Source organism: Pectinophora gossypiella, chromosome 17 (genome assembly GCF_024362695.1).
Source record: "Pectinophora gossypiella chromosome 17, ilPecGoss1.1, whole genome shotgun sequence".
In the NCBI taxonomy this organism is placed as follows: Eukaryota; Metazoa; Arthropoda; class Insecta; order Lepidoptera; family Gelechiidae; genus Pectinophora; species Pectinophora gossypiella.
This window is the reverse complement of record NC_065420.1, coordinates 1,747,198-1,773,885: the sequence shown is the minus strand read 5'-3', so window position 1 is coordinate 1,773,885 and position 26,688 is coordinate 1,747,198. Positions and strand designations below refer to the sequence as shown.

Below are 26,688 nucleotides of genomic sequence, written 5' to 3'. Positions count from 1 at the left end.
ACGGCCTATGGTGTAGTGGTTGAGCGTTGGGCTCACGATCCGGAGGGTTCGATTTCCGGTGGGAACAATCACAAAATCACTTTAATCCCTAGTTTGGTTAGGACATTGCAGGCTAATTTAATTAGCCGTTTGTCCAAAAGTAAGAGAATCCGTGCTTCAGTGGGCACGTTAAGCAGTTGGTTGGTTGGTAGGCCCTATTATTCTAACAGGGTGTTAGTGTCATCGTAACGAAAACTAAGGGATGATTCAGACCATGATTCTGAGTTGATATCAAGTGGAATTTTCCGTCGCAAAAGCATGGAATTGAAATTAATTAAAAAATCACTAACATTTTCATGAATTTTCCGACAGGAAGTTCCACTTTATATCAACTCAATATCATGGTCTGAATCATCCCCCACAATATTCGTTACGATGTCACTAACAACCATACGAGTACGTACTTGTACGGCGTGTAAGTGACATCGTAACGAATACTGAGAGGGATGATTCAGCTCATTATTATGAGTTAATACCAAGTGGAATTTTCCATCGCAAAAGTATAGAATTGAAAATATCAGAATCATGGTCTGAATCGTCCTTCTCAGTAGGTATTCGTTACGATGTCACTAACACTCTGTATAAATTTACAAAATCTTAGTGTTGAAAAAAAGGTAGACTATTTAAATAGATTTAAATATATACTTTAAGTACATACCGATATATTGTCACAGTAGTAAAACATCACTTTGGTTTAAAAAACTATTACATTTAACGTAAATAAATACTAGGTAGAATAAGTACCTATATTCATAAAAACCTTAAAAAATATAGATGTTACTTTGTACCACTTCTTTCGTGTTGAAAACAAACAATAAATAAAATAGACCGGATTATGTCAGTACGAATAGCACTGTGGCTCGTTGACATTACCACACTAATATTCACTGACGGTTGCGTTCAAAACTGCCATTACCTTTTTTCCTATTATTCTGTGCGTAGCTTCCTCAACTCTCGCGAAGTGTCCCTTCCCGAGCACTTTGCCAGTCATCAGGTAATTCCCTACACTGTACACTTGCCCCCTACTACGAGTATTATTAGCCGTCTTCATGGTAAAATGTTACAACTAATTTCGATCCATAATTATGTAGTTGTATCTTCAAAAGGCGAGGCACAAACGTTTCTACAACTATACAATATAACACGTTTCTTCACACGATAATAGTTTTTTGTAAACGTCATAATAATGGTTCAGTGTTTAGGGACCATCTTTTGTTTGTTACTTCGAAATTAGAACGCGATTTGTGTCGTGTGACATTTAGTGGGCCTATTTTTATCGTTTAGCCAGTGTTGACTCGAAAGAGATTCGATCAATGTATTGATTGAATAGATTTCTCACAATAGCCGCCGAAGTCCTTGATTTACAGAAACGGATTTGGATAATTTTCGTACGATTAGCAGTTAGTCTATAATCATTTATCTAAGTATCTAGTTACATCATACATAATTAAGAAATCTCCCCATTAAATAATATCCCATTCCTATTGGGGTAGCTAGCGACCACGGAATTCCACTTACCTACTACGACCCTGACATTCCACTTTCGTTTCTTCAACTCTCAACGAGTGTCTTCTAACGTCATGAATTTGTTCGCGGTATATTCGTCTTGCCGGGAGAGCAACACTACCACTTACACCCTTCAGATACTTACCTACTTCTTTGGTGTGGGTTGTTAGGCCGATAACCAACTTCACCAACCCTGGTGGGGTTATTAACCCGTCGAAGGCCCCTGACATGGATCATGTAATGAATAGTAGGCATCACGTAGTAATGAAGATAAAAACTAGAGGCTCAAATGTAGGCGGCAGCACTGTTGAGTGTTCCTAAAGTTTGACAGTTCTCCATACTGTTCAGCTCAAAATTCGAGATAAATTGGTATAAAATGTGGAGCATCGTCGATTGTATCCCGTCTGAAGGAAAACGAAAAAGAAAAGCAGTCAGTTGGAAAGGGCAGTTTTGCTCGAAAATAAATAAATAGTAAATCTATTGTTTTTAGTTTATAAGTTTGTATAAGTTTAAATAAATAAAAAAAAAATAAATAAATAATACGTAGTATGGGGAACTGGGTTGTCTTCCCGGGCTTGTCGTAAAAACCGACAGAGGGATTGTGTCCTCTAACATGATGTACTGATGTTATGGGCGATAGGCTGATCCCTTATCACCATAAGGTTTATCATATCCAGCTTACATCGTATCAACAGTGGCTGCAAGTTGTCTTTGATTACTTGTGGCTCTGCCCACCCCATTAGGGATTACGGGCGTGAGTTTATGTATGTGTAAGGGGAACTGTCAAAATTTTTGAATACTCAACAGTAGCGACACCTGATGCGATAAATACGCAGTTTTTAACCTCATTGTTACCTAATCTGTGACTTAGGTACTTTACTATTTTCAAATACTGATTAGTTGAGTGTCCTTTCCGTTAATTTTATATCCATGTTTCCCTAACTTTGGTGATTGGGTAAATGCGAAGGCGAAGCCATTCAAGAAAAAAACAAAATACACACACAAATAATACATACAAACAGACAACTGCGCCCGAAATCTTTATCGGAGTTAGACAGAGGATTAAAATAAGCTTATAGGGCTAACATGCGCAACGTGATAAAAATATGTCACGGTCATTTTATCGATTCTGACGGTATAATTACGTCGTTTTGTCGATTGGTGCTACCCAAATAAGTCATGTCGTTCTGTCAAAATACGCACAGAATCACGTGGCACGCATGTTAGAGAAAAAATAAACTTATCGATGGCGACAAAATTTATTGAATCGATCGATAATTTTACCACGTTGCGCAAGTTAGCCCTGCTGGTCACCACTAGTTGACATTTGTAGAGAGACATCTCCCCGGAGACGTCGCTACACTTCGCTCTACTACATCGATCCCCTTCTTCCCCACCGCACTACCAAGCCGCACTACCAGTTGTGCCGTGGGGAATATTTATTCCCTTCTGCACTACCAGCCAGTAGTGTCGTAGGGAATTTAGAATTTCAAAACACCCTTATTATCCATCGACAAGTCAAGATAAAATGTCGTGTGATGTGGGGCGATATCGCCCGATGTCTCTAGTGAAAACGAGGCTTTTTTATACATAATCCATGTCGACTATGCAATTCGGGTCAAATTATAACAACAGACAACCATAGCCCGAGATGCTATTTTGAAAATGAAACTTTGTAGCTTTTATGATAACGTTTTATTTAAAATATTTCTTTATATAAAATACTCGTAAACATACAAAAATATATTATATACTTAACTTTAATTACAGGCACTTTATTTCTTAAATGTGTTAATTCTGTTCAAATATACGGAATTATTAATTGGCGAAAATTGTACCAAAAGTCGTATACACAACTCGAGTGTTAGGAAGCACTTGTATGCCATCATTTAATAGACGTATACCAAAAAGAATGTATTTAATAGCTGCATCTGTTTCCATATATGGAATGTTCTCTTGTTGGAATAATTTAACTATTCTTGACAAATCATCGGGCAATGATTTGAGTTCTCTTATGCATCCCGCGCCATACACTAAAGATGTTACTACTTTCTTCACATTACTATCATTGTCCAACAATACAATGCTACCTTGAAAGTCTTCAATACCAACGCACACCCGCCCATTCTCAATGTCGACGAATTTATTCGACTGTAAATTATTAACAGCGTCTTCAATTAAGGATGCAGACTCAACGTCTGAACTGTCAGCTTTTAGAACTTCTACGACCTTCAATATTTTCGTCACGCGTTCTTTTGTGTTTATCTTGGACCAATTTTGGAGATTCTTCAATACATCACTCGTGAGCAAGTCTTTATCAATGCAGTAACATAGTTTGAAATATGCAGAGTAAAACGCTTGGGAAGATCTATCCGGACCACCGAATATGCCATAATCGTTTATCCAGACTATTGGAAGTATAACGTTGTACGCTATTTCGTTAGCTTCTGAAATGTCATTAGTCCATAACGACAAGAAGAATGGATTTTCTTTCTTGATTAGTGTAAGTAGCTCCTTAACAGTTCTATAAGCTTCAACTATAACTACTTGCTTCCCCTCAGGCCTATCTGCATCCGCGATGAAATCGAAAGCAAATAATTTGTTCTCATATGCAACAATTTCTATCTTATTCTTAGAGGCGAGGTTGGTATTCTCAATACTGTCGCCTTTCAGTTGCGATTTGGCTATAAGATTTATTTTCAAACGCTCGATTTCGCTTTCCTGAACGAATAAGTGATTCAGTTTCCATGGACGCTGCAACAAAAAGTAAGCCATAAAGTATCTTTAGTTTTTTTACATGTATTTTTCAGCACGAGCGGGACGGACAGTCCACTCGCTCTTTCTTACTTAGCAGAGGAATAGCCAGAGGGGGTGAGGTAAATTTAGCTCAGTGCCCGATATGAATTGGTGCGGGGCGGAGTTACCGTTCTATACATAACATACATAAACAGCCTATATACGTCCCACTGCTGGACACAGGCGTCCCCTTAATCAACCGGAGGGGATATGGAGCATACTCCACCACGCTGCTCCACTGCGACTTGGTGGAGGTGTTTTTACGGCTAACAGCCGGGACACCGGCTTAACGTGCACTCAGAAGCACGGAATCATCTTACTTTTTCAGACAATCAAGTGATTCAAGCTTGCAAAGTCCTTATCAAACAAAGGACAGTCTCACAAGGTGATTTCGACAATGTTCCCATCGGGAATCGAACCTGGATCTCCACATCGGGAGTCTAACGCTCTATACGTAGTATTATTCTTTATTTTGTGGCTATCATAATTATTTATTGCAAGTCACTATTTGTCGCTGATACCATAGTAGGTGAGGAGCTCGGTGGCGCAGCGGTAAACGCGCTCGGTCTGCGATTGTTGAAGTTAAGCAACTTTCGCAAAGGCCGGTCATAGGATGGGTGACCACAAAAAAAAAGTTTTCATCTCGAGCTACTCCGTGCTTCGGAAGGCACGTTAAGCCGTTGATCCCGGCTGCATTAGCAGTCGTTAATAACCATCAATCTGCACTGGGCCCGTGTGATGGTTTAAGGCCTTATCTCCCTATCCATCCATAGGGATGGCCCGTGCCCCAGCAGTGGGGACGTTAATGGGCTGATGATGATGACCATAGTAGGTACGGCAGAGTAGATACGTACCTTACTGGTAGAATACAGAAACACGTCGATGGCGGAGTCTATGTCGCTATGTTCTGTAACAACAGCGCTGCAACCGTTTCGAAAGTCTGCAAATAAATGCATGTTTATCACTTGATAGTTCTTTTGGTAGACGTAGGGTCGCGCTTGTATCCCTGAAGGGGTAGAATTATGGTCTGAATCATCCTCAGAATCATGGTCTGAATCATCCCCCTCAGTATTCGTTACGGTGTCACTCAGCGCCGTCTTAAACTAGGCTGGGGCCCTTGGGCACACAAGAATTTGGGGCCCCTTTTTGAAAGTAAAGAAAGCGAATTGGAAAGTAAAAAAAGAAAAACACTTACATTTTTTACCTATGAACCCATTTATAGGTAATCAAATACAGCATAGATTTTTGTGTTTTGGAAAAGTCGCAGTTATCGATAATATAACGACGTAGTATAATGATATGCCTTGTAAATCTAACCTTCTGATAAGATTCCTGATTTGTGTAAAAAGTGTAATGTGCCCGACAAAAATGTTTTGAGAATAAATGTGCGAGAGAAATTGTGGATCCTTCGGGGCCCCCCGAGAATGGGAGCCCTGGGCACGGGCCCCGTGTGCCCTTATGGTGAAGACGTTATTGGTGGCACTAACACACATACCACTTAACTGGCTACTTGTGGTGTACTTGTACGGGGTGTAAGTGACATTGTAACGAGTACAGAGAGGGATGATTCAGCTCATTTTAACATCCTTACTCAGTAATTGTCACCTAGTATTGTGAATGTTATTTTTCTGTTACTGACGCATGTTTAAAATTTATTTTATTTATGATAATCTAATATTTCTGTTCATTCAATGAGCCTATTTTATAGAATAACTATATGAAATCTATATGTGGATGAAATCTATGGTGGAGATTTGTAATTAGCATATAGATACTAGTGATTTTATTTACTGTACAGTCATGAACAATATAATGTAGGACTCTTTAGGACTCTGTCGCACTAACATATTTGACATTTAGTCAGACTTACAGTTCAATTTGTCAAAAAAGATAATGTGACATGGTACCAAAATGTATACATATTAATGCTCGTATTATACAGCTGTTACTCTTCCTAAAAGTAAATAAATAAGTAAAAATCTCCTCTCCGTTCTTCTCGTCTCCGCTTTGGCGGAGTCCCGGCCTCAATTAACTGGGAGATAAAAAGATATATACTAACCTTCTCCACTTTCCGTCATTTCTTCCTTCTTGTGGAACAAATTCACCCGGTCTATTCTGCAAACGTATAAGTAAATATTACAAAACATAGTCTGTCTGTTCGCGCCTACCTCAAAAACCTACCTATATGATTTTTACCCGGCTGCGACGAAGAAAAAAGGAGGGTTATGTATTTGACCGTTTTTTGTGTGTATGTAGGTCCTTATAACTGCTAAACCAGTAATCAGAATTTACCAAATGAGGTGTCACTAGAAGCTGATTTTCTGCTTGTTATAAGGCTATGGGACGTCGCGCAAAATTCAATGTGGCGCCTTCTAAAGGGCAAACTAAGGTATTGTTACCAAAGGATAGTGATTCAAGAGTATTATTTTAGTATATAACTTATTAATGTTTAATCATCTCCCTAGTATTATACTGTTTTTCTCAGGGTCCGCTTACCTAACCTGAAGATTTGACAGGTCCGGTTTTTTACAGAAGCGACTGCCTGTCTGACCTTTCAACCCGCGAATCGTTTTTATATAGAAGATTACGTACATAAACAGCCTATATATGTTCCACCGCTGGGCACAGGCCTCCCCTCAATCAACCGGACGGGGTATGGAGCATACTCCAACACACTGCTCATTTCATATTGATGAAACCAGGGATGAACCAATGTTCATCCCTGGTTTATTTTTTATTTGTAAGGTGGTTAGTGTTTAGATAATCCGAACAGACTATACATACCCAGATTCCATACACAAGCGTACAAATAGGTAGCAGACTGGAGCCGTAACGTCACAACAATGTACTTTTACATTAATGTTAAACTTTATCCCGCAGACCACTGATCCTAATTTGGCCAATGGACTGGATTCGGAGATCTCTATGTTGGTAGGACGAAGTCCTGCAAAAAGAAATATAAGTAATAAAAATAGTCGAGTGGCCAGCAGAACCTGGACTATAATGGCTATATGCAAAGAGGACTGGAATACAATAGGGGAGGCCTTTGCCAATGGGCACACAGATATCTACCTAAACATTACCATTGAATAATGGAATTTGCTCTTTATTAAATTAAATAAAAAAGTATTGTATCTGAATCTATGGCTAATAAATAAAATAAATAGTGCCGTTCTCGCCAAATAGATATAGTTTACTGGAAAGGCATAATTATGTAAGCACCACAAGGCCATTTCTTTCTTTTAGAATTATTTTCGTTTTTTTTCATAACTCACCTCTACGTAATGAAAATTTCAGTGAGTATGTAATTGGCTCTTAAAAATACAATACAAAAAATAAATACATCCTTACTCACCCAAAAAACTACTATTTATAGGATTATTAAAACTCCAATACTTAAAATTCTGCACAATTAGCTTTTTATCAATGTCAATGACCTCTTGTTTGGGTACACCTCGTAACAATGCTTCTAACTGAGCAAATAGTTCAGAATTGTCTTCCATTTTACTTGCAAACAGTTGTAACTTTTTATCCGTAGGTAAATTCTTGATTTCCTTATTGAAGTATGACTTCATTTGAGCAGTTATTTTATCATTATCTCCAGATTTAACTATGTCTATTTCAGATGTATTCTGCTCCAAAAACACCTGAAAATTGTTAGTAAATACTTATTACACCGACCATAAAAAAAAAAAATTAAAAAAAAAATAGCAATATAATTAAATAGAATGCCATCTTACAGTCAACTCCTTATTTTCCTAATACTTTCAATCCAGAGATTTATTTATTGCATAAATTTGTGTATTAGTTGGTAGACAGGACTTCCCACTGGTCATCCGCTAGTTGCGTATCATAGTGATTATATTCTCTTCGGTTGCATATACACATTGCTGTGAATGCATGATTGGTAGACAGATGACAAGGTGGTAAGACGATATAGATATTTTTGAATTTGAATTTCAATAAAGTAGTCAGCTCTATTTTACTTAGTAACACTAGATTTAAGACTTTTGTTACTAACTTTTATGGATTATTGCCGAAATAAAACATTTTATTATTTTAAAGTAGTTCACAGTAAATAACATATTTATTCTTACCTCTGCTAATTTGGTATCAATGTTCATTTTGTCGAATTTCAGGTCTTCCATTTCACTGTATAAAGTAATTTGAAATAGCAGGTACACTGTAAAATTAAGTTATTTTGAATTTGTTATTGTTACACAATATTGTGCGGTGGTGTGATATTGTGTAATACTGGTAAAAACCACACCAATACCGTGCCAATACTGATAGAAAACATTCTTTAGCAGTTTTGTTATCGCTTCTAAGTTATTTATAGTAATTTTATTGATAAAACATACCTAGTGATTATATTCTCTTGGAAGCTCTATGGTTATCAACCAACGCTGGTAAAATAGTCGGATTTAATTTAGAAAATAAAACGTAATGATTTTCTGATTTTTCATACAGTATGTTTACTTTTGTATTTTTCGTACGACAGGCAAAGCCGGAAACAAAACTGTTTTTTGTATTATTTTGTCTATTTGCCCATTCGAGCATGTAAAGGGAATTTAACCCATACAGCCTAGTCTTGGTTGCTTTCATTGCTTGCAATGTTGCCAGACCAATTTTTGAAAATCCGTAGGGAAGTGCCAATGTTCGTATAAATCCGTAAATTGTTTGTAAATTGCTTCTAGGAAAATTCGTAATACTACGGTATTTCATAGCGTAATAATTGAAACGTGGGTCCGTCCACCGCAAAAATTAAAATTTAAGTGCTAAAGAACATTAAAACTAAATTATATCCTAGCCAAAATATCCAGTGTCAAGTCCTAGCTGTGCTCAGTTTCGGTGTTGATATATTTATACCTACCTACTGAATGTTCGACTTGTATTATTTTTTTATTTCTGCAGAGAATTTTCACCATTGTTGTTTTATGATTATGGCTTGCTAAGTTGTGTTGAAAATAAAACCATAGGTATGCCTTTTATGATAAAAGACTTCAATTAAAATGTCTTTACACAAAATAAATACACCTAGATAACTGTGTGGCAATAATATTTTAATACAGATTAACTTTTACAACAACAACACGGTGCGAGATAAAACACATTAATAAGAATTCTCGATTTAGAATAGAATAGAATAGAAATTCACTCCATCTAACACTCAATATATCACAGAACGTAGAATACTAACATACAATGTTAAAACTTTTGTTTTAGCCAATTAATTCTGCTTACGTATTGGCTATGCGCACGTTAGTACCTCCACTTACGTAACTTTTTCGAATAATTTAAATAAATAAGTACTTAAAACATAATGTTGACGATATAATAATTTGTAGGAAATACTAAAGCTGTTTTACCATTACGTCTGTCCAAATGTAGTACATATTTTTGCCACAGGATGCTCTGAAATGGTGTTTCGTATAACATAGCCAATACGAAGCTCTTATTTAGCGAATATTGCACCAAAACTTGTATAAATCATTCGACCGGTAGGATGAGCTGGGCTGTCATTTGAATTTGAATAAATCACACCGTATATAATTTGTTTAAAAATCTTATCTGTTTCCATATATGGAATATTTTCTTCTTGGAATAATTTGATTATTCTTGATTTTTTATTAGGTGTTGATTCGAGACCTTCGAGTTTCCTTATGCATCCAACACCATACATCAAGGAAGTAACTACTTTTTTCAAATTACTATCGTTTTCCAGAAATACAATGCATCCTTGAAAGTCTTCAAAGCTAACCCAAAGTTTGCCATTCTCAATGTCGACGAATTTATTCGACTCCAAATTTGTAATTGCGTCTTCGATTAGGGCTGCAGACTCAACATCAGGACTATTCTCAGCTTTCAAAACTTCAACAACCTTCAACATTTTGATCACTCGCTCTGTTGTGTTCATTGTGGACCAGTTTTGGAGACTCTTCACTACATTATTTGTCAGCAAGTCTTTATCAATGCAGTAACACAATTCAAAATAGGCAGAATAAAACGCCTGAGAAGATCTATCCGCGCCATCGAATGTGCCATAATCGTTTATCCAGACTATTGGAAGCATAGCATTGTATGCTATTTCGCTAGCCTCTGAAATATCATTAGTCCACACCGACAAGAAAAATGGGTTTTCTTTTTTTATTAGAGTGAGTAGGTCATTTATAGTTCTATAAGGTTCAACTATAATTACTTGGTATCCTTCGGGCTTATTCTCGTCTGCGACGAAATCGAACGCAAATAATTTGTTTTCAAGTTGGAGGATTTCTATCTTCTTTAATTTCCTTTCATTTTTATACCGTTTCAATTTGTTAGCTAGAAGGATTTTTTTCACATTTTCGATGTTTCCTTCCTGAACGAATAAGTGATGCAACTTCCATGGACGCTGCAATAAAAAATACGAACAAAGGATGAAAAAAATGTTTTTAACATAAGCTAAATAGACTATCAGCTATATCTTTCTGTCCTGCTCTCATTTTAATCATGCTATTTCATACCATAGTACAGATACGTACCTCACTGGTAGAGTGAAGAAGCCTCTTGATGACAGAGTGCATGTCGCTATGTTCAGTAACAACAGCGCTGCAACCATTTTTAAAGTCTGTAATGTAAATAGGATTATTTAATAAAAAAAAACTGGAGGTGTTGGGTACGGTCACGAGCATTAATATGTATACTTTGGTACCATGTCACATTAACTTTTTTTACAAATTGAACTGTAAGTCTCATTAAATGTCAAATATGTTAGTGTGACAGAGTCCTAAAGTGGGCACATTATATTGCTCATGACTGTACATACTAAAAATTACAATATTCAAAGTTGAATAACTCAGGCCAATTTTATAAAAACAAAGATACTAAATATCAATGACTAACCTTCTCCACTTTCTGTCATATATTTTTCCTTTTTGTAGAACAAATGCACTCGGTCTAGTCTGTAAAAGGATTATAAAATGTAATAATTGGTATATTTCTGTGGCTGAGTTCTTACTGGATAATATAATACATTATAGTATACATTATAACATACAATAAATATTATAATACATTACTATCAAAATAGTACAGTAATTTTCTTCAATGTAAGTCTGTGATATTAGTTACCTAAGTTTGTGGTTTTGTTTATTAATGTATATGCCACTAATTTGTCAGTTTCAGTTTACTGTAAGCATTGGATTGTTAGGTTAAGGCAGCATTAAACATAAACCTGTTTTTTTAAATAAATATATACATACCCAGCTTCCAAACACAAACGTACAAATAGGTAGCAGACTGGAGTAGTGACGTCACAACAATGTACTTTTACATCCATGTAATACTTTATCCCGCAGACCACTGCTCCTAATTTGGCCAATGGACTGGATACGGTCATATCTATGTTGGATGGAATGATACCTGAAATAATAATAAATAATCTAAGAAACGAAAGCTCGCGAGTAGTCAGAGCTACGGCCGTCGCATGAGCAACTAAGTCCCCATGTACATTTATATTCTGTGTTTCTTATGAAATCAAAGTTGTTAGAGTAAAAGTTGTTGTTGTGAATGGATTTCATCCAAAATAAACGTCTTATTATTATTGACCCACATGGTTTATCTATGGATTACTAAAGTAGTATATAAGGCGAAAGTTGTTGGTAGGGCTGGCAGAGGAAGACCTAGAAGACATATTAAACAAATTGTGAATGTGCTTAAAACTTTTAGTACGATTTACTCATAACCGGCGCGTGTGAATGTAACGATTGATGAATGTGGAGGAATCAAGAAACGTATGTGAGGACTGAGGATCGAAGCAATTGGAATTCCATCCATAATCTCTGCTTACCCTGCGCCAGGGCGAAACAGGCGTGTGTAAGGAAAAATAAACCATTAAAAATATTTACTTACCCAAATAACAACAATTTACAGGTATATTGGTACTCCAATACTTAAAACACTGCACTATAAGATTTTTATCAGTGTTAATGACCTCTTCTTTGGGTACATCTCGTAAAAATGCTTCCAACTGAGCAAATAATTCTGCATTTTCTTCTATTTTACTTGCAAAGAGTAATAATTTTTCTTCTGTTGGTAAATTTTTAATTTCCAGATTGAAATATGTTTTCATTTGAGCAGATATTTTATCATTATCTCCAGATTTCACAATTTTTATCACAGATGCATTCTTTTTCAAAAAGTCCTGAAAATTTATAATACACAACTTAGATATTTATATTCCATTTGAAAAAAAATATTGAATGTACTTAATAAATTAAAACAAATTATGAATTTATATATAGTGTTGAAATTTTTAAGAGAAATAAAATAATAAATTACTAAAATAAATTATTATCTATTCTAAAATAGTTTGTAATTATTAATTACCTGTGCTAATTTGGTGTCAACTTTCTGTTCTTCCATTTCAAAGTGATTGAATAAATACTTACTGTAAAATCAAAAGAAGTTATTTTATATAGTAAATTTACTGACTGTGTGCTTTAACTTTAGTCTTTGGGTTGTACACTATTGTGCAACACATAGAAATCAAATCAATACTGATAAAAAAAAACATTCTTATCAATGTTATTATCGCTTCTTATAATTCATAATGTTAGTGATAAACGTACGTAGGGATTATGTACTATATCTTCTTTGAAGCTCAGGCGGTGGTTATCAACACTGGTTTCTAACACGTAGTGATTCATTCTCTTTGGTGAAATGCTATTCAAAATAACAAATGAGTCAGAAATAGAATTCGTTTTTGTTATCATCGCAGGCTTTGATCGCAGGTGGGGTCATGGTCACCGGAAACTGACATTTTGTTTCTTTGTCCTTGACTTTTTTTTTTTTTTTTTTTTAAAAGGGTTATGGCCTGGAATCAAGTCTTTTGGGCCAAGTCTTCGTTTCATGTCTTTTAAATTATTTTAGTTTGTACGTAGCACAAGCACAGCACAAAATATGTTTATAAATTCACAACAGTGTTTTTTATGTATTTATATAGTGGAGCGAGACATTTTTCACTATGTAGTAGGTCAATAAGGCGGCGGGAGGAAGTTACTTGATTGTCAATTTGAATAATGTCATTAATGTCACTGATTTCACTCGCAAGCACTAATCTTTGAATAGAAAATTGACGACACACAAAAATCATATGTTCTATGTCGGGCGAGTCTTCACTATTGCAATACGGACAAGTTTGCTGCTCAATTATTCGCAGTCTTGTAAGATGTGCTGGTGTCTTATGGTGGCCAAATCTCAGTCTATTGATGGTACATATGAATTCTCGGCTAGCACGTTTGTATTCGGGCTTCGAATACCATGGCTTAGTTGGTAAGTCTTCTTGTACTTCTCCATACCATTTGCCCTTTTGTTCTTGATCCTTTTTCCACGCGTCCTTCCAGAGCTGTTGTACGTCGCTTCTTATCAAACCATAGTAATCAGTTAATGGAACCTTTACAATACATTTAACATCTAATGCGTTAATCCCTTCAAATGCAGTCTTATCCGCTATTTCATTGCCAGAAATTCCTCTATGTGAAGGAATCCACATAAAAGCTATGTCTATTCCTTTTAAATATAGTTCATATATATAGTGCTTAATTATATACAACAAATAATTAGTTTTAAAGGAGATATTTATCTTTTTTAAACTTTCAATAAGACTCAGTCAGTTAAAATTAAAAATCTTTTACTAATAGTTACAAGTCGAATCAGTTTTATAGCTTCTAAAACTGCATAAGCCTCTGCTGTAAATATAGAACATTGGTTATCAAGAACAAAGCTTTGAGCAAACTTAGTTTGGGGATTATAAACAGCTGATCTTACATAATTATCACCCTTACTGCCATCAGTGTATAAAGTATAAAATGGTTGGTTATCATCTAAAAATGCTAACAGGTCATTATTACAACATACTGTGGATTTGATAACTGTGATAGGATGTATTATACTGTTAAAAGAGTGATTGTAACAAGGCCATTTAGACTGCTTAATGATATTAGAACATTTTCTATGCATTTCCAGATAAATACGACACAAATGTGGAGAGACACTTTGCAAGATGTCAACTGCATCAGCCAATGGACCCGAGACTGGTATCAGGTGAGGAACCACTCTTTCAATTACATAATTGTTTTGAGATGACAACAATTTTACACAGTATCTTTCAGCTAACACAATCCTTCTCAAAACCAAAGGCATGATTTTGGTTTCAACCTCCATGGCTCTTATAGGTGTTGAACATATAGCTCCAGATATAATTCTCAAAGCTTTGTTCTGTATAATATCTAGTCTATGTACATAAGAACTATTCAAATATGCTAAAGTACTATAATCAAAGTGACTTCGTACAATGGATTTATACAACATTGACAATATATTAGGGTCTGCACCCCAAGATACTCCTGCAAGGCATCTCAGAACATTGAGACCTTTCAAAGCATTCTTACTAATATATTTAATATGGTCCTCAAATTTAAGGTTTTGGTCAATAACTACACCCAAAAACTTGTGCTGATTTACTCTTTGTATGACATCCCCACTGTACCTAATATCTACAGTAGGACTGTCATCACCAAATATCATCAAACTGCTTTTAGAAGCATTTATCTTTAAATGTAATCTGTTACTATAGTAATTGTCCAATTGGCACAAGGCCGTATTAATATTACGCATTGCAATTAATAAATTTGAATGAGAGCTATACACCACTAAATCATCAGCAAACTGTAAAATATTTACATTACTAGTATCTACATATTTACATATCTCCGATGTGTACATGTTGTACAACAAGGGCGAGAGTGTAGCGCCCTGCATTGTCCCTTTGGATGCCATTTTAGGACCATGAAGGACATTATTGTATTTAACATATAATGTTCTGTTACTGAGAAAGTCATAAATCCATTTAGAGACTTGTCCAGGTATTTCAATACTTTCAGTCAAAATCTTGACTAGTATGCCAGGATCAACAGAGTCAAATGCTCCTTGCACATCTAAAAAGACACAAATTGTATTCAAATTAGCATTTTTGGCTTTTTTCAGGTCCGTGATAAGTGAGATAAAACTATCAGCACAACTACGCCCTCTGCGAAATCCATACTGAAAATATGGAAAGACACAATTCGACTCTGCATACCAGTCAAGGCGGTTTTTAATCATGTTCTCAAATATCTTTCCCAGACATGACGACAATGAAATAGGTCGATATGAAGTTGCAAGATCAGGAGGTTTACCAGCCTTTAATACTGGAACAACACATTGCGTTTTCCATGAGTTTGGAATAGATTTTTGAAGCCATAAACTATTTAGAATTTTAAGAAATAATTTCTGTACAGTAATATGTAAATTTTTTATAAGTAAATATGGAAAATTATCAAGACCTGGAGTAGTATTTTTCCTAGATTGTAGACTAAATATGAATTCTTCCCAAGAAAAACGATCTAACAGAAATCTAGATTTTGGATTATCATTATTAAGATTAAAGTAGGTGCCAACTGCATTAAAGTTTATCAAATTAGTATTATCAGACAGTTTTAAAAGAAAAGGTTGAATAAACTCATCCTGACATGAATTGTTAGACTTCCTAACACCCCTAAATCTTTTAATAAGATTCCATATTCTGCTTAATGGAGTGGTTCTGTTAAAGCTTTCACAAAGATTATTCCATGCATTTCTTTTTTGTTCCTTTAAAGTTCGTTTCTTCAAGGCATCTAATCGTTTATAATTAATGTAATTTTCTATAGTGGGTTCCTGCCTGTAAACTTTTAAAGCATCATATGAAGCAATAACGCTTTTACGACATGTGTCGTTCCACCAAGGGGCGGGGATCCTACTTCTAAAGTTGTCTGTTCTTACAAAACGGGGTATCAATATTAGTTTCAGTGAATCAAGACGTGCGCAAAAATCAAAATACGAATCTAAAGGATTGCTTTCATCTATCGTCATGTCCCGAAAATGTGACTCTGAGAGCTCTTGGAATCTCTTCCAATCCGTTCTATTATATAAAAATTTTTCCTCAGGGGGATTTATTTGATATCTGTCTATAGATAGCGCAATAGTAGTTATAGTAGGGTAATGATAGCTTCCCATAGCATCGTCATGTACCAACCAATCACAAAGGGGTGCAAGATTTGAACTTACAAAAGTAACGTCAATTGCTGATGGATTACGTGTAGGATAGTTAATAGTGGTATAATTTCCATCATTTAAAATACATAAATCACAATCATCTATTACATCATATAAATCTCTACCTCGGCCCTGGGTGGATATACAACCAAATGCAATATGATGTGCGTTAAAATCGCCACTAACTAATATAGGTTTCGGGAGATCCCTTATAATATTGCGCAATCTATTTAACCTGATATGGCTACTTGTAGGTGGACAATAGACACAAAGAATAGTAATGTTACCCATTACTGAAGAGACAGACAATGCAACAGTTTGAATGTCCTCATAAAATCTAGTATTTAGGATATTATATTTTAAATATGGCTTTATTAATATAGCGACACCGTTATGACTATTAATAGAATTTTTATTATAAAAGTTATACCCTGGTATACTAAAGTGCTGATGATCTTTAAGCCAAGTTTCGTTAAGCAAACATATATCAATATTATTATTATGTAGAAAATTTATTAGTAGTTCTTTTTTGCTAAAAACACTTTGAATATTATACTGCGCAATACGTAATTGTGATTGTGATACTAAGCTATTATCCATTATTAGTAGGTAAGTTTTTTAGTAGCATTTCTTGTATTAACACTGCCGTAATCGGCGTGTTATCACTCTTGTTACCTAACTGAACTATTGTAGCTACGAGAGCTTGTAACACGTCCTTATTCTCAACGATTTGAGTTCGAATATTCGTGGAGGGTGCTGACGACACCATATATTCCTCGGGGAAAGCCTTATTTACAATATTCACAGGGTTGGTTTTATTTACAGGGGACTTTTTTGTAGGTTTATTTACATTGTTATTATTTATAGTATTATTAGTGTTAGACTTGTCTGGTAAAGGAGGGAAGTCTGTTTCATATGTTTTCGTGTTTGCTACACTTGCATAAGTAATTTTGTTTTTCTTTTCAAGCATCTTCTTAACCTTTACCGGACACGTCCTAGACACAGCCAGGTGAGGTCCGCCGCAGTTCGAGCAACAAAGCTCATCAGGCCTGTCACATTCCTTGTAAATATGTTCCCCGGAACAGATACTACATTTTTGCTTGCCATTGCAAACTTTGGCTGAATGATTAAATTTAAAGCAGCGGAAACACTGCTGCAGAGGTGGGATGTAATCGAACACACGGTACGAAAATAAATCATATTGTACACAATCAGGAAGCGAATTCGCCAGAAACGTTATGCTTACGGTCTGCAGTGGGACACGGTTCTGCCCCACCTTCTTCGTGAAGCGCCGTACTGCGACAATGTCGTACACAGAGGACAGTTTAGTGTATAATTCCTTGGTAGAGATATTTGTTGGGACAAAGCGAATCACCCCAACGCGCTCAATTTGTGCTGCCGGAATATATGCCTTCAGCTTGTACTTTTCCAAAAAAGCACTATTGTTCAATAAATTATTTGCAGTATTGTGCTGCTTAAATACCACCGCAATTTTATTGGCATTAATCCTGCGAATTGCCATTACACCTTTCACTTCCGTTGCAAAAATATGGTTCAAGTATATTGGACTTTTATTGCCTAAGCGTTCTTTGTCCAAACTTTCAATAAACACTTTATATTCAGTCATGAAACTATTTTCTGGATATTGTCTTTTATAGTTCGGTTTCAAGTAAGGTTTATATAAGTCACTATCCTCACCGCCGACGCCGCTACAGGACAGGGACAAGTCCTTCCTCTTTTTAGCAGGATTAGGGGGACCATCCCCCTGATCCTCATTTCCCTCCATGATAGGAGGACAGAAACACTATTTACACTATAATACACTGAAGTTCTATACAATTTTTAACAAAGAAATTAATAAAATTTTTCAAAAAAATTTCAAAAGTTGCGCCTTTGTTGAAGTTCCCGCCAAGAATCTTTGTCCTTGACGTTTTGGTAGCGGTGTTGCCAGAATAAATTTTTAATAATCTGTACAGCGGCGCCGCGGCTTGAAATATCCGTAAAAATTCGTCGATTATTTATTACGGGATAATTTTAGAAATTACTTCAAAAAGTAACATTTATTATTTGATTAGGAGTACGCGGCACGACTTATAGTCCCGCGGATTTTAATGGAACTAACTAAAAGACAAGTCTTTTTTCTTTCTTGTTATAACGAACACTCTCCATCCCGCACCAATTCTTTTCAAAAACTTAAAGATACTAATATATTTTTAGATTTTTAGCAGCTTTTGTGTGTTTGTATTTTGTTTTTTGTTTCCTTGGATTGCTTTACGACAATTCAGTAGATCTGCAGATGCTTTTTAAGTTATTTCTGATTAGGTATATTTAGAAGGACTGATCTTAAATCTAGTTCCTAGTTTGTAACAAAATGTCGTTCTGTCGAAACCATTACGGATTGGGGAATAAGGCGTGTATGTAGCTATCCTTACTAGCTATCTGATCGTAGCTATCTGTCTGTGTAGGTGTGTAGTTAGCTATGTTATGTTAGCTATACATGGAATGAGTGATCAAATGGTCTCCGCAATTTGTGCGGTCATGTTGACACGCCCTCTTCGGTCTGTCGACATTACGGCGAATAATAGGTATAAGGGAGCTCATACACTAGGTCTATGATACTACCTACATAAATGCACGCCCGTATTCCCTAATGGGATAGGCCACACAAATAATAAGGGTATGTTTCAGTTTTATTTTAGTACGATAAGGTGCAAAAGTCCAATCAGTTTCTTGAAAAGTAATAAATTAACTGGTTGCACTTAAGACCTCCTGGTTACATGTCGTTTCTGTAATAGACCAAAAACACCTACAAAAACATAAGTTTTATAATTATGACAACTAATGGTTCATAATTTCGCTACTTTTTACGAATAATACGCTGGGCTCAGTGACTGCACTTTTGCTCTTTGATTGTACTTTTTTTTTCTTGGGTTTTGGCTTCGCACGGCTTGCGCATTTGCCACAAAATAAAAAAAAACAAACAAACAAATTGATTGTACTTACTACATGTACGTACATAGAAAGGCACTAATACTAGCTGGGAGCGAGTTTAGTTTACCGCACTCCCTGATACAGATTACTTTAGTCTATTTAACCTGTAACGGAAGGCAAGGGAGTATGCTCAGACTGTCTTTCTCGTTCGCACGTACGGGATAAGGCGGCAAAGAAAGAAAGAAAGAAACGTATATTGTACATGGTAAGAAAGTGATTTTTCTATGGAGTGTCCAGACGGTGTCGCCGGTCCACAACGCAACCGTCGCCGTATCATTTCTGTGTGAAGAACTTTAAGATCCGGGCGTTCCTGTGGATTAGAAGTTATATATATGAGTATATCTGTGGGTTATATGGTAACATATTCTGAAGGTAGTCACCATTACTAATTTAAGAGCCTCGCTTTTGTCGGTGTATTCTCCTTGCTACTTTTTTAGAGGAAAATAGGGCAGTGGTTTCGCTCTTGCCTTCCCTCTGCAATACTCTGTCTGACGCGAGTGGGATGGCGCTCAGAGTAGTCTATTTCAAAGCCGTAATAGGACTCCTGTCCTCCGCCTCTGAATAGTACTGATAGTTACTGCCTTTTTTTTGACGTGACTTATTTTAGATTTGCCGCAGATGGTATTAACTACTTGGCCGGACAAATGGGGAGCGTTGAGGGACAGTTACTGCCGCCCTCTGTCCGGTTTCAGGTAGTAAAAAAAAAGTCCATTACAGAGTTCATGGTAATGTGGTGTAGCTTGAATGGGTGGCACCCGTTACAAATATAGTGGTTGATGTTTGAATTATAAGCTTAAACTCATTCATTCTGTCATCGCATCACTATGATGGTCTCCGTGTTCTAGTGGTTGAGCGCCCGGTTCTGGGTTCATTTCTCGGTGGGTACACGTCTGACAAGGATCACTTTGTGTGCTTCAGAGCGCACGTTAAGCAGTCGGTGCCGGTTGCTATTTACCTAATTAATTAATTAAATATGTCTCTACATGAGCCTTACCAGGGGCCTTTGGCGGCCCAATAATAACTAACACCAGGATTGATGTGGTCGGCCATTGTCCTCATAACCCACGCGAGAGAAGTCTACGAATGAGAGGTAGTCGATCTGATTCCCAGTAGAGCTATCACGAAAAAACTAGATGCCTATTAATTTTCGTTCGCGCTAGGTTGTTTATCGTAGCAGTTTGCGGCCGAGTGAGTCGCCTCATGGGAAATTAGTGACGACGCGCCGCGGCTACGAGAAAACACCCAATTTTGAAGTTTTAAACCGCAAACGAATGAGCGGGCTCCGGTTTCTTTTTAATAGGCAAATAAAAAGTTTTGACGCTATGCTATTCAAATATTCTGTTTAGGGAACTGATATACACAGAGAGAGAGAGAGAGAGAGCCTTCAGGCAGCGCTTAGCATTTGTGCGTATCGCGCGTGAAGCGATAAATCAACCAACACTATCGGCTATTGGTTTTACTAATCCATTTTATTGGTATCACGTCACGAAAAAAATACATGTATGTAAATAACTATAGCAGTTCTAGTCAATCGAATTTTCTTTTCAAACCAAAACACCCCGTGTACAAGTCTTCAAAAGCGCAACTCCTCGATGTTGTACTTCCCCCATTTCCTCAAAGTAACAACGAAATGTTTTAATTTATTTAATTCTTTTTCTCTCCGAGTACTCTTGGCTGTAGTCGGGGCAAAAAGTTAATAAACAAGTCTCTAGCTTAATTAAGAGAGAAGCAGCCATGAGCCGTGTAATTATTTTTAGGGAAATGCAAGCGAACATAAATACTTACAAGGGGTTATGTTGGGAAACATTGGCTGAGATGGACAAACAGACTTCGAGTCTGTAATCCTGTTGAGGTTGGGCAGTGCCACGTCCGGCCAATTAATTGGTACCATTTGCGGCAAATCTACATTAGTCAAATAACTAGTAACACTAGTAGCCACGTTAAGCCGTTGGTCCCGGTTACTACTCACTGATGTAAGTCGTTAAGATTTAAGTCGTTACATGAGCCATGTCAGGGGCCTTTGGCGGGTCAGTAATAACCCTGACACCAGGGTTGATGAGGTTGGTATTCGACCTCACAATCCACACGATAGAAGAAGACTAATAACAAATACTGAGAGAGATGATTCAGCTTTCAAATATGACCCCTCTTCCCCGAGTCGAGGTTCGCGCCCAACTGGGCACCCTCAGGCCTGTTGTGTTAAATGTTGTACCGGGTGAGAGCCCTCAGCGCTGCCCAATTATCCGGCCAAGTAGTCTTCTTCTTCTATCCTGGTGTCAGGGTTGCTATTGATCCGCTAAAGGCCCCTGACATAGCTCATATAACGACTACATACTTAGATCAGTAACTAGTAACCGGGACCAACGGTTTAACGTGCTTTCCAAAGCATGAATCATCTTACTTTCGGACAATCTGGTGATCAGCCAGTAATGTCCTAACCAAACGCATGTCTGAAAAGAGATTGGGGGGTTAAAAGGGCCATTTGACATTTGTTTGCATAGCGCACTTACTTTTAAATGTCAAATTGCAACATTGCTTTCTTAGATGAATTGCTTTGATATGGCCATTTTAACCACTGAATGCTTTGCATCCGGTTTTTACCGTTAGCAGTTTGGTTACTGTAGTTCGCATACCGTAAACAAAAGCGGTTTTATGCGCAGGTAATAAAATCATTTCCCCCCTCAAAAAGGAGGATTCTTTGAAAAACATTTCTTTCTGGCGGGGTATCAGAGAGACAGGTCAGCCTATAAATTACGTCGATTGGTAATAACAGTCGCTAGTGTTGTAACTGTTCGGATACACGTCGTGTGGTATCCGAAACGAATGAAGTGTCTTTTTAAAACTCGATCTATGCGCAATTAACTAATCAAACATACTTGTACAAAAATAGCAAACGGGTAGCTTTATTGTAGAATAGAATAATTTATTTGCCAGAAAACAGTATTCAGATGTTATTGTATACAGTAGTCCGTGTTTTCAGCTCACAAGTAAGCATGCAAATTTTGTTGTGCTACACATGCATCTACAATTACATAAGAATCAATCATAAAATAAAATAATAATAAAACTATAATTAACAATGTGAAAGTTTAGTTTTTATAATCTAGAAATTCATTAATACTATAAAAGCAATGTTGTAGCAACCATTTTGTCAAATTAACTTTAAGAGCAGCTTTGGTCATATTTTTAAATGCGGTGGGAAGTTTATTATAATTATATAACTATACACATATTAGATATATTCCTCTTATAAATAAATATATTTCCGGGCAGGAGGTTAATATAGCAGGTTCATAATATGCCTTCTTGTTTGTCTTTGGATGATTTGACCCCGGGTTTTCCAATTGTTGGGACTTTATGCCACGAATATACATACCTCCCTGATATACATACTAGTTTTTTTGCTGTAATTGCTTTATTTTCTAATGCAATTTCTTCCAGATAATTACTGTTAGCCCCCGCGGTACGGCATCTGTGAATTATGTCGAGGGCTTCGAAGTTCGACTGGCCTTGTGAGACGTTTATCTAAGTAGATAGCATTCGCTGCGTTTATTGGTTGTGCAGCGCGCGTGGGCTGAAATCTACCTTCAACTCGCACTAGGCTATTTTTTATTGAGGTTATTAAATTTGTTGTTTTATTCTAACTTAGTTTTATTTATTTTATAGTTAGGTCTTCTTCTATCGTGTGGGTTGTGAGGTGAATTACCAACTTCATCAACCCTGGTATCAGGGTTATTATTGAGTCGCCAAAGCCCTCTGACATGACTCGTGCAACGACTACATACTTACATCAGTAAGTAGTAACCGGGACCAACGGCTTAACGTGCCTTCCGAAGCACGGATCATCTTACTTTTTGGAGAATCAGGTGATCGGCCTGTAATGTCCTAACCAAATTGCGATCACAAAGTGATTTTTGTGATATGTCCCCACCGGGATTGGAACCCGGGACCTCCGGATCGTGAGCCCAACGCTCAACCACTGGACCACGGAGGTCGTTAATATATTTGGGTAGTTCTAGGTTTGGGAGCCCTGGTATCTCAGCAGTAGGAAGAACGCTTGACTCACTGTAAGATCGTTCGACCCACTGCTGGGCATAGGCCTCCCCCAAGGATCTCCACGACGATCGGTCCTGCGCTGCCCGCATCCAGCGGCTTCCCGCGACCTTCACCGGATCGTCGGTCCACCTTGTAGCGGGCCTACCCACTGAGCGTCGTCCGACACGTGGTTGCCATTCGAGAACCTTTCCGCCCCAGCGGCCAACAGTTCGAACGCGCTCGAACCCGTTCGGGCCTAAATTAAAGATTTCTAAGTACTTACTTAATAAGAGTTTTATTTTATAGTACAGAAATCCGTTCACTAAATCTGTGTACATTGGGTTTAAAGATTATGCTGATATTCGAAACCGACCCGCCCTTAGCTTCCCTACCCTGCTCAGTCCCTAATGGCGGTAATAAAAAGCAATCTTTACAGAGTTTCGTTAGACCAATGTTTTCATTCGGGAAAGACACTTGCTTGGTGAATAAAATACAACTACCCTATTTAACGTTGCACGATTAGAGTGACATATCTCTCGTTTCGTATAAGAAGACCAGGTATGCTCAAAGCTGACAGCTAGCATTTCAAGGTTAGCCCAGCTGACGTCATCCGACCCTGCGTTCCCATTTCGTAAAAAATAAACTACCGACGTCTAATGTTTTTAATTTATTTTGTAAGGAAATTTTGTACTTTTAGTTAAACACTTACGTACAGTTTTAATGGTTTTTTTTTATATATGTGACAAATAATAGTAATTAAATACATTAGTCAGTAATTCACTTAATTTTCAATAATAAAATTTGCGTCCTTGGAATGTTGGAGATACCAATTTAATGGTAACACTTACGTCATCAATGGGCTAGCAATGGCGGCTTGTCATAGGATTGAGCATACCTGTCTTCTTATACCATGGTATTAAGGTATGCGTAGTATCTCTACTTGGTCTGTGATTAAGGTATACCGTCAGTGCGAAAGAGGACAAAGATATAGTACATCGCCATGTGCGAAAGGGACAAGAAATATGTCTTTTTCGCAGAAGGCGATATACTATATTTGTCCTGCTGTTATTCTAATCGTGCTTCCAAATTAAAGTTTTGAATTAAGTAGGAACATCGGACAATTGACGGTATTCTTCAATACTTACTTACCTACCTATATTTGCATGTTTAACGCCTATAAATCTTATCGGGGTAGGTAGAATCATTTGTCATTTGTGTCAAACGATTTCAAAACGCCACACTGATAATAGGCTAATTTCCTAGGTCAAAGATGAATTATGAAATTCTGATTAAGTACTAAATAAAGACAAATCTAAAGGTGACAAAAAATGTTTTCTTTTTTAATTTAACTTACCTATTTATGAATTTAAATAAAGAAAAATGTAATGATAAGTGCGTCATTTTGTCTTTTAGGCTTTGCGTTTTCACACAAATAGTAATTTCGTGTTTTCACGTTTAGTAAAAAGTAATTAATTTGACTAGTTGGAAACTAGCCTATTAGGTGATCAGCCTGTAATTTCCTAAACAAACTAAGGATAACAAAGTGCGTTTTGTCCCCACCGGGATTCGAACCCGGGACCTCCGAATCAGGAGCCCGATGACGCTTAACCACTGGACCACAGAGGCCGCTTCATCCACTTTCATCATCATATTTATCAGTCTCTCAAGTTGGATTGAACAATCCCTACAAACTCCTGAAGGAGGACTTGCAGCATGATACCAAACAGTGGCCGGACACACGGGAGTTACGGCTCGACTGGTTCGTCCCACTGGGACCAACAAATTCGTTCCGGTCTGTTTCGAATGGGACGAGACGATGGCCATTGAGTGCTATTAACGTCCCACTCGTAGGTAGATACAGGGTGATAGTGACACCGCTACGGTCACGAGCATTAATATGTATACACTTTGGTACCATGTCACATTAACTTTTTTGACAAATTGAACTGTAAGTCTCACTAAATGACAAATATGTTAGTGCGACAGAGTTCTAAAGTACATTATGTTGCTCATGACTGTACCGAACACTGACGAGGATGATTCAGTTCTTTATTTTTGACGTGACTTATTGTAGATTTACCGCAGATGGCATTAACTACTTGGCCGGACAAATGGAGCGGGGAGCGCTGAGGGCTTTCATCCGGTACAAAATTTAAGACAATATGCCTAAGAGTGCCCAGTTCCTCGACTCAGGGCGTCGTCTGAGTGGTCAAATTTGAAAGTTGAATCATCCCCCTCAGTATCAGTTACGCTGTCACTAACACCTATATTGTACTTGTATGGTAAGTGACATCGTAACGAATACTGAGGGAGATGAGTCAGCTCATTATTCTGAATTAATATCAAGTGGAATTTTCCATCGAAAAAGTAAAGAATTGAAAATAATTCGAAAAAACACAAAAATACATGAATTTTGCGTCGGAAAATTCCACTTGAGTTTAAACTCAGAATCTTGGGTCTGAATCATCCGCTTCACTATTCGGTACGATGTCACTGACACCCTGGTTAGTATATAGGTACACCCACTCCCCGCCAGCGAGGTTTAAGTCTTCTAGTTTCTTGTTTATGTACACTATTTCTATGGTATGGGTAGTTTTAGGCGGATGAGACGTTCGTTATGTAAAAATTGACGATTCAAAGTGTAACTATGTTACCTACTGAATAAAGATATTTTTGAATTTGAATTTGAATTAAAGTAATTTGGTATTATAATATTATAATGTATGTACACCATTAACACATGTTTATGGAACACGATGTTCGTGCATCACCCAACAGGGTCCACATAATATCAGCGTCGTGGTTCACGCCGCGACATGTGCTGAGTGAGGCCCTTTTATCTCAGGACGTCCACCATTATGGTCATTTCGACAAACATCCGTCTTGCTTTTTTGTAATTGTTTTAGTGGAAATTTAATATGATATTGTTGTCTTTTTTTGTGTGTGGCGCCCTTTTATAATAAACTATTTCTATTCTATTCTAAGTCCCATGTAATAGGAAGATTAACGAAGATTTGACAGGAAGAAGAAACTTCCTATTAACTAACTATTGTATGGTTCATGTTACCTGCCTAAAAATAAATAAATAAAAAGTCCTTATATTATGTATGTAATTCACTACTAGCCGAGCCACAGAGTAAACAAGTTGCCCCCCGTAGACTTGGCATGGCCACAGGCTTCCAGCAGTGAAGGCCAATTCTAAGAGATTAT

At 37.0% G+C, this 26,688-nt stretch overlaps 2 protein-coding genes across 4 annotated transcripts; both read right to left on the bottom strand.

Annotated features, from left to right (window-relative positions):
- Positions 1-3,250: 3,250 nt before the first annotated feature.
- LOC126374361 (uncharacterized) lies at positions 3,251-8,936 on the bottom strand. Of its 3 annotated transcripts, none has more exons than XM_050020970.1 (7): positions 8,703-8,936; positions 8,439-8,524; positions 7,697-7,988; positions 7,126-7,285; positions 6,401-6,456; positions 5,196-5,281; positions 3,251-4,299 (listed from the first exon to the last, which is right to left on the bottom strand). In XM_050020970.1, exons 2-7 carry the CDS (start codon positions 8,487-8,489, stop codon positions 3,364-3,366), a joined length of 1,581 nt encoding a protein of 526 aa, XP_049876927.1. In that variant the 5' UTR covers positions 8,490-8,524; positions 8,703-8,936; the 3' UTR covers positions 3,251-3,363. The 3 variants fall into 3 exon arrangements, with proteins under 3 accessions (XP_049876927.1, XP_049876929.1, XP_049876928.1); XM_050020972.1 differs by lacking the exon at positions 8,703-8,936 and adding an exon at positions 8,082-8,231 and having other exon boundaries at positions 8,439-8,639; XM_050020971.1 differs by lacking the exon at positions 8,703-8,936 and having other exon boundaries at positions 8,439-8,640.
- A 447-nt stretch (positions 8,937-9,383) lies between these two features.
- LOC126374363 (uncharacterized) lies at positions 9,384-13,141 on the bottom strand. Its single transcript, XM_050020974.1, has 7 exons — positions 12,951-13,141; positions 12,709-12,769; positions 12,232-12,523; positions 11,583-11,742; positions 11,224-11,282; positions 10,863-10,948; positions 9,384-10,732 (listed from the first exon to the last, which is right to left on the bottom strand). Exons 2-7 carry the CDS (start codon positions 12,742-12,744, stop codon positions 9,797-9,799), a joined length of 1,569 nt encoding a protein of 522 aa, XP_049876931.1. The 5' UTR covers positions 12,745-12,769; positions 12,951-13,141; the 3' UTR covers positions 9,384-9,796.
- Between the last annotated feature and the right edge of the window lie 13,547 nt (positions 13,142-26,688).

Coding starts and splice junctions, on each gene's coding strand:
- LOC126374363 (XM_050020974.1), bottom strand. CDS start 12,744: ATGGAAGAACAGAAAGTTGACACCAAATTAGCACAG. Junction 12,524..12,708: donor TTGACACCAAATTAGCACAG/GTAATTAATAAT, acceptor ATAAATTTTCAG/GACTTTTTGAAAAAGAATGC. Junction 10,949..11,223: donor TATGACAGAAAGTGGAGAAG/GTTAGTCATTGA, acceptor TTTACATTACAG/ACTTTAAAAATGGTTGCAGC.
- LOC126374361 (XM_050020970.1), bottom strand. CDS start 8,489: ATGGAAGACCTGAAATTCGACAAAATGAACATTGATACCAAATTAGCA. Junction 6,457..7,125: donor CGCTTGTGTATGGAATCTGG/GTATGTATAGTC, acceptor ATACGTTTGCAG/AATAGACCGGGTGAATTTGT. Junction 5,282..6,400: donor AATGACGGAAAGTGGAGAAG/GTTAGTATATAT, acceptor ATTTATTTGCAG/ACTTTCGAAACGGTTGCAGC.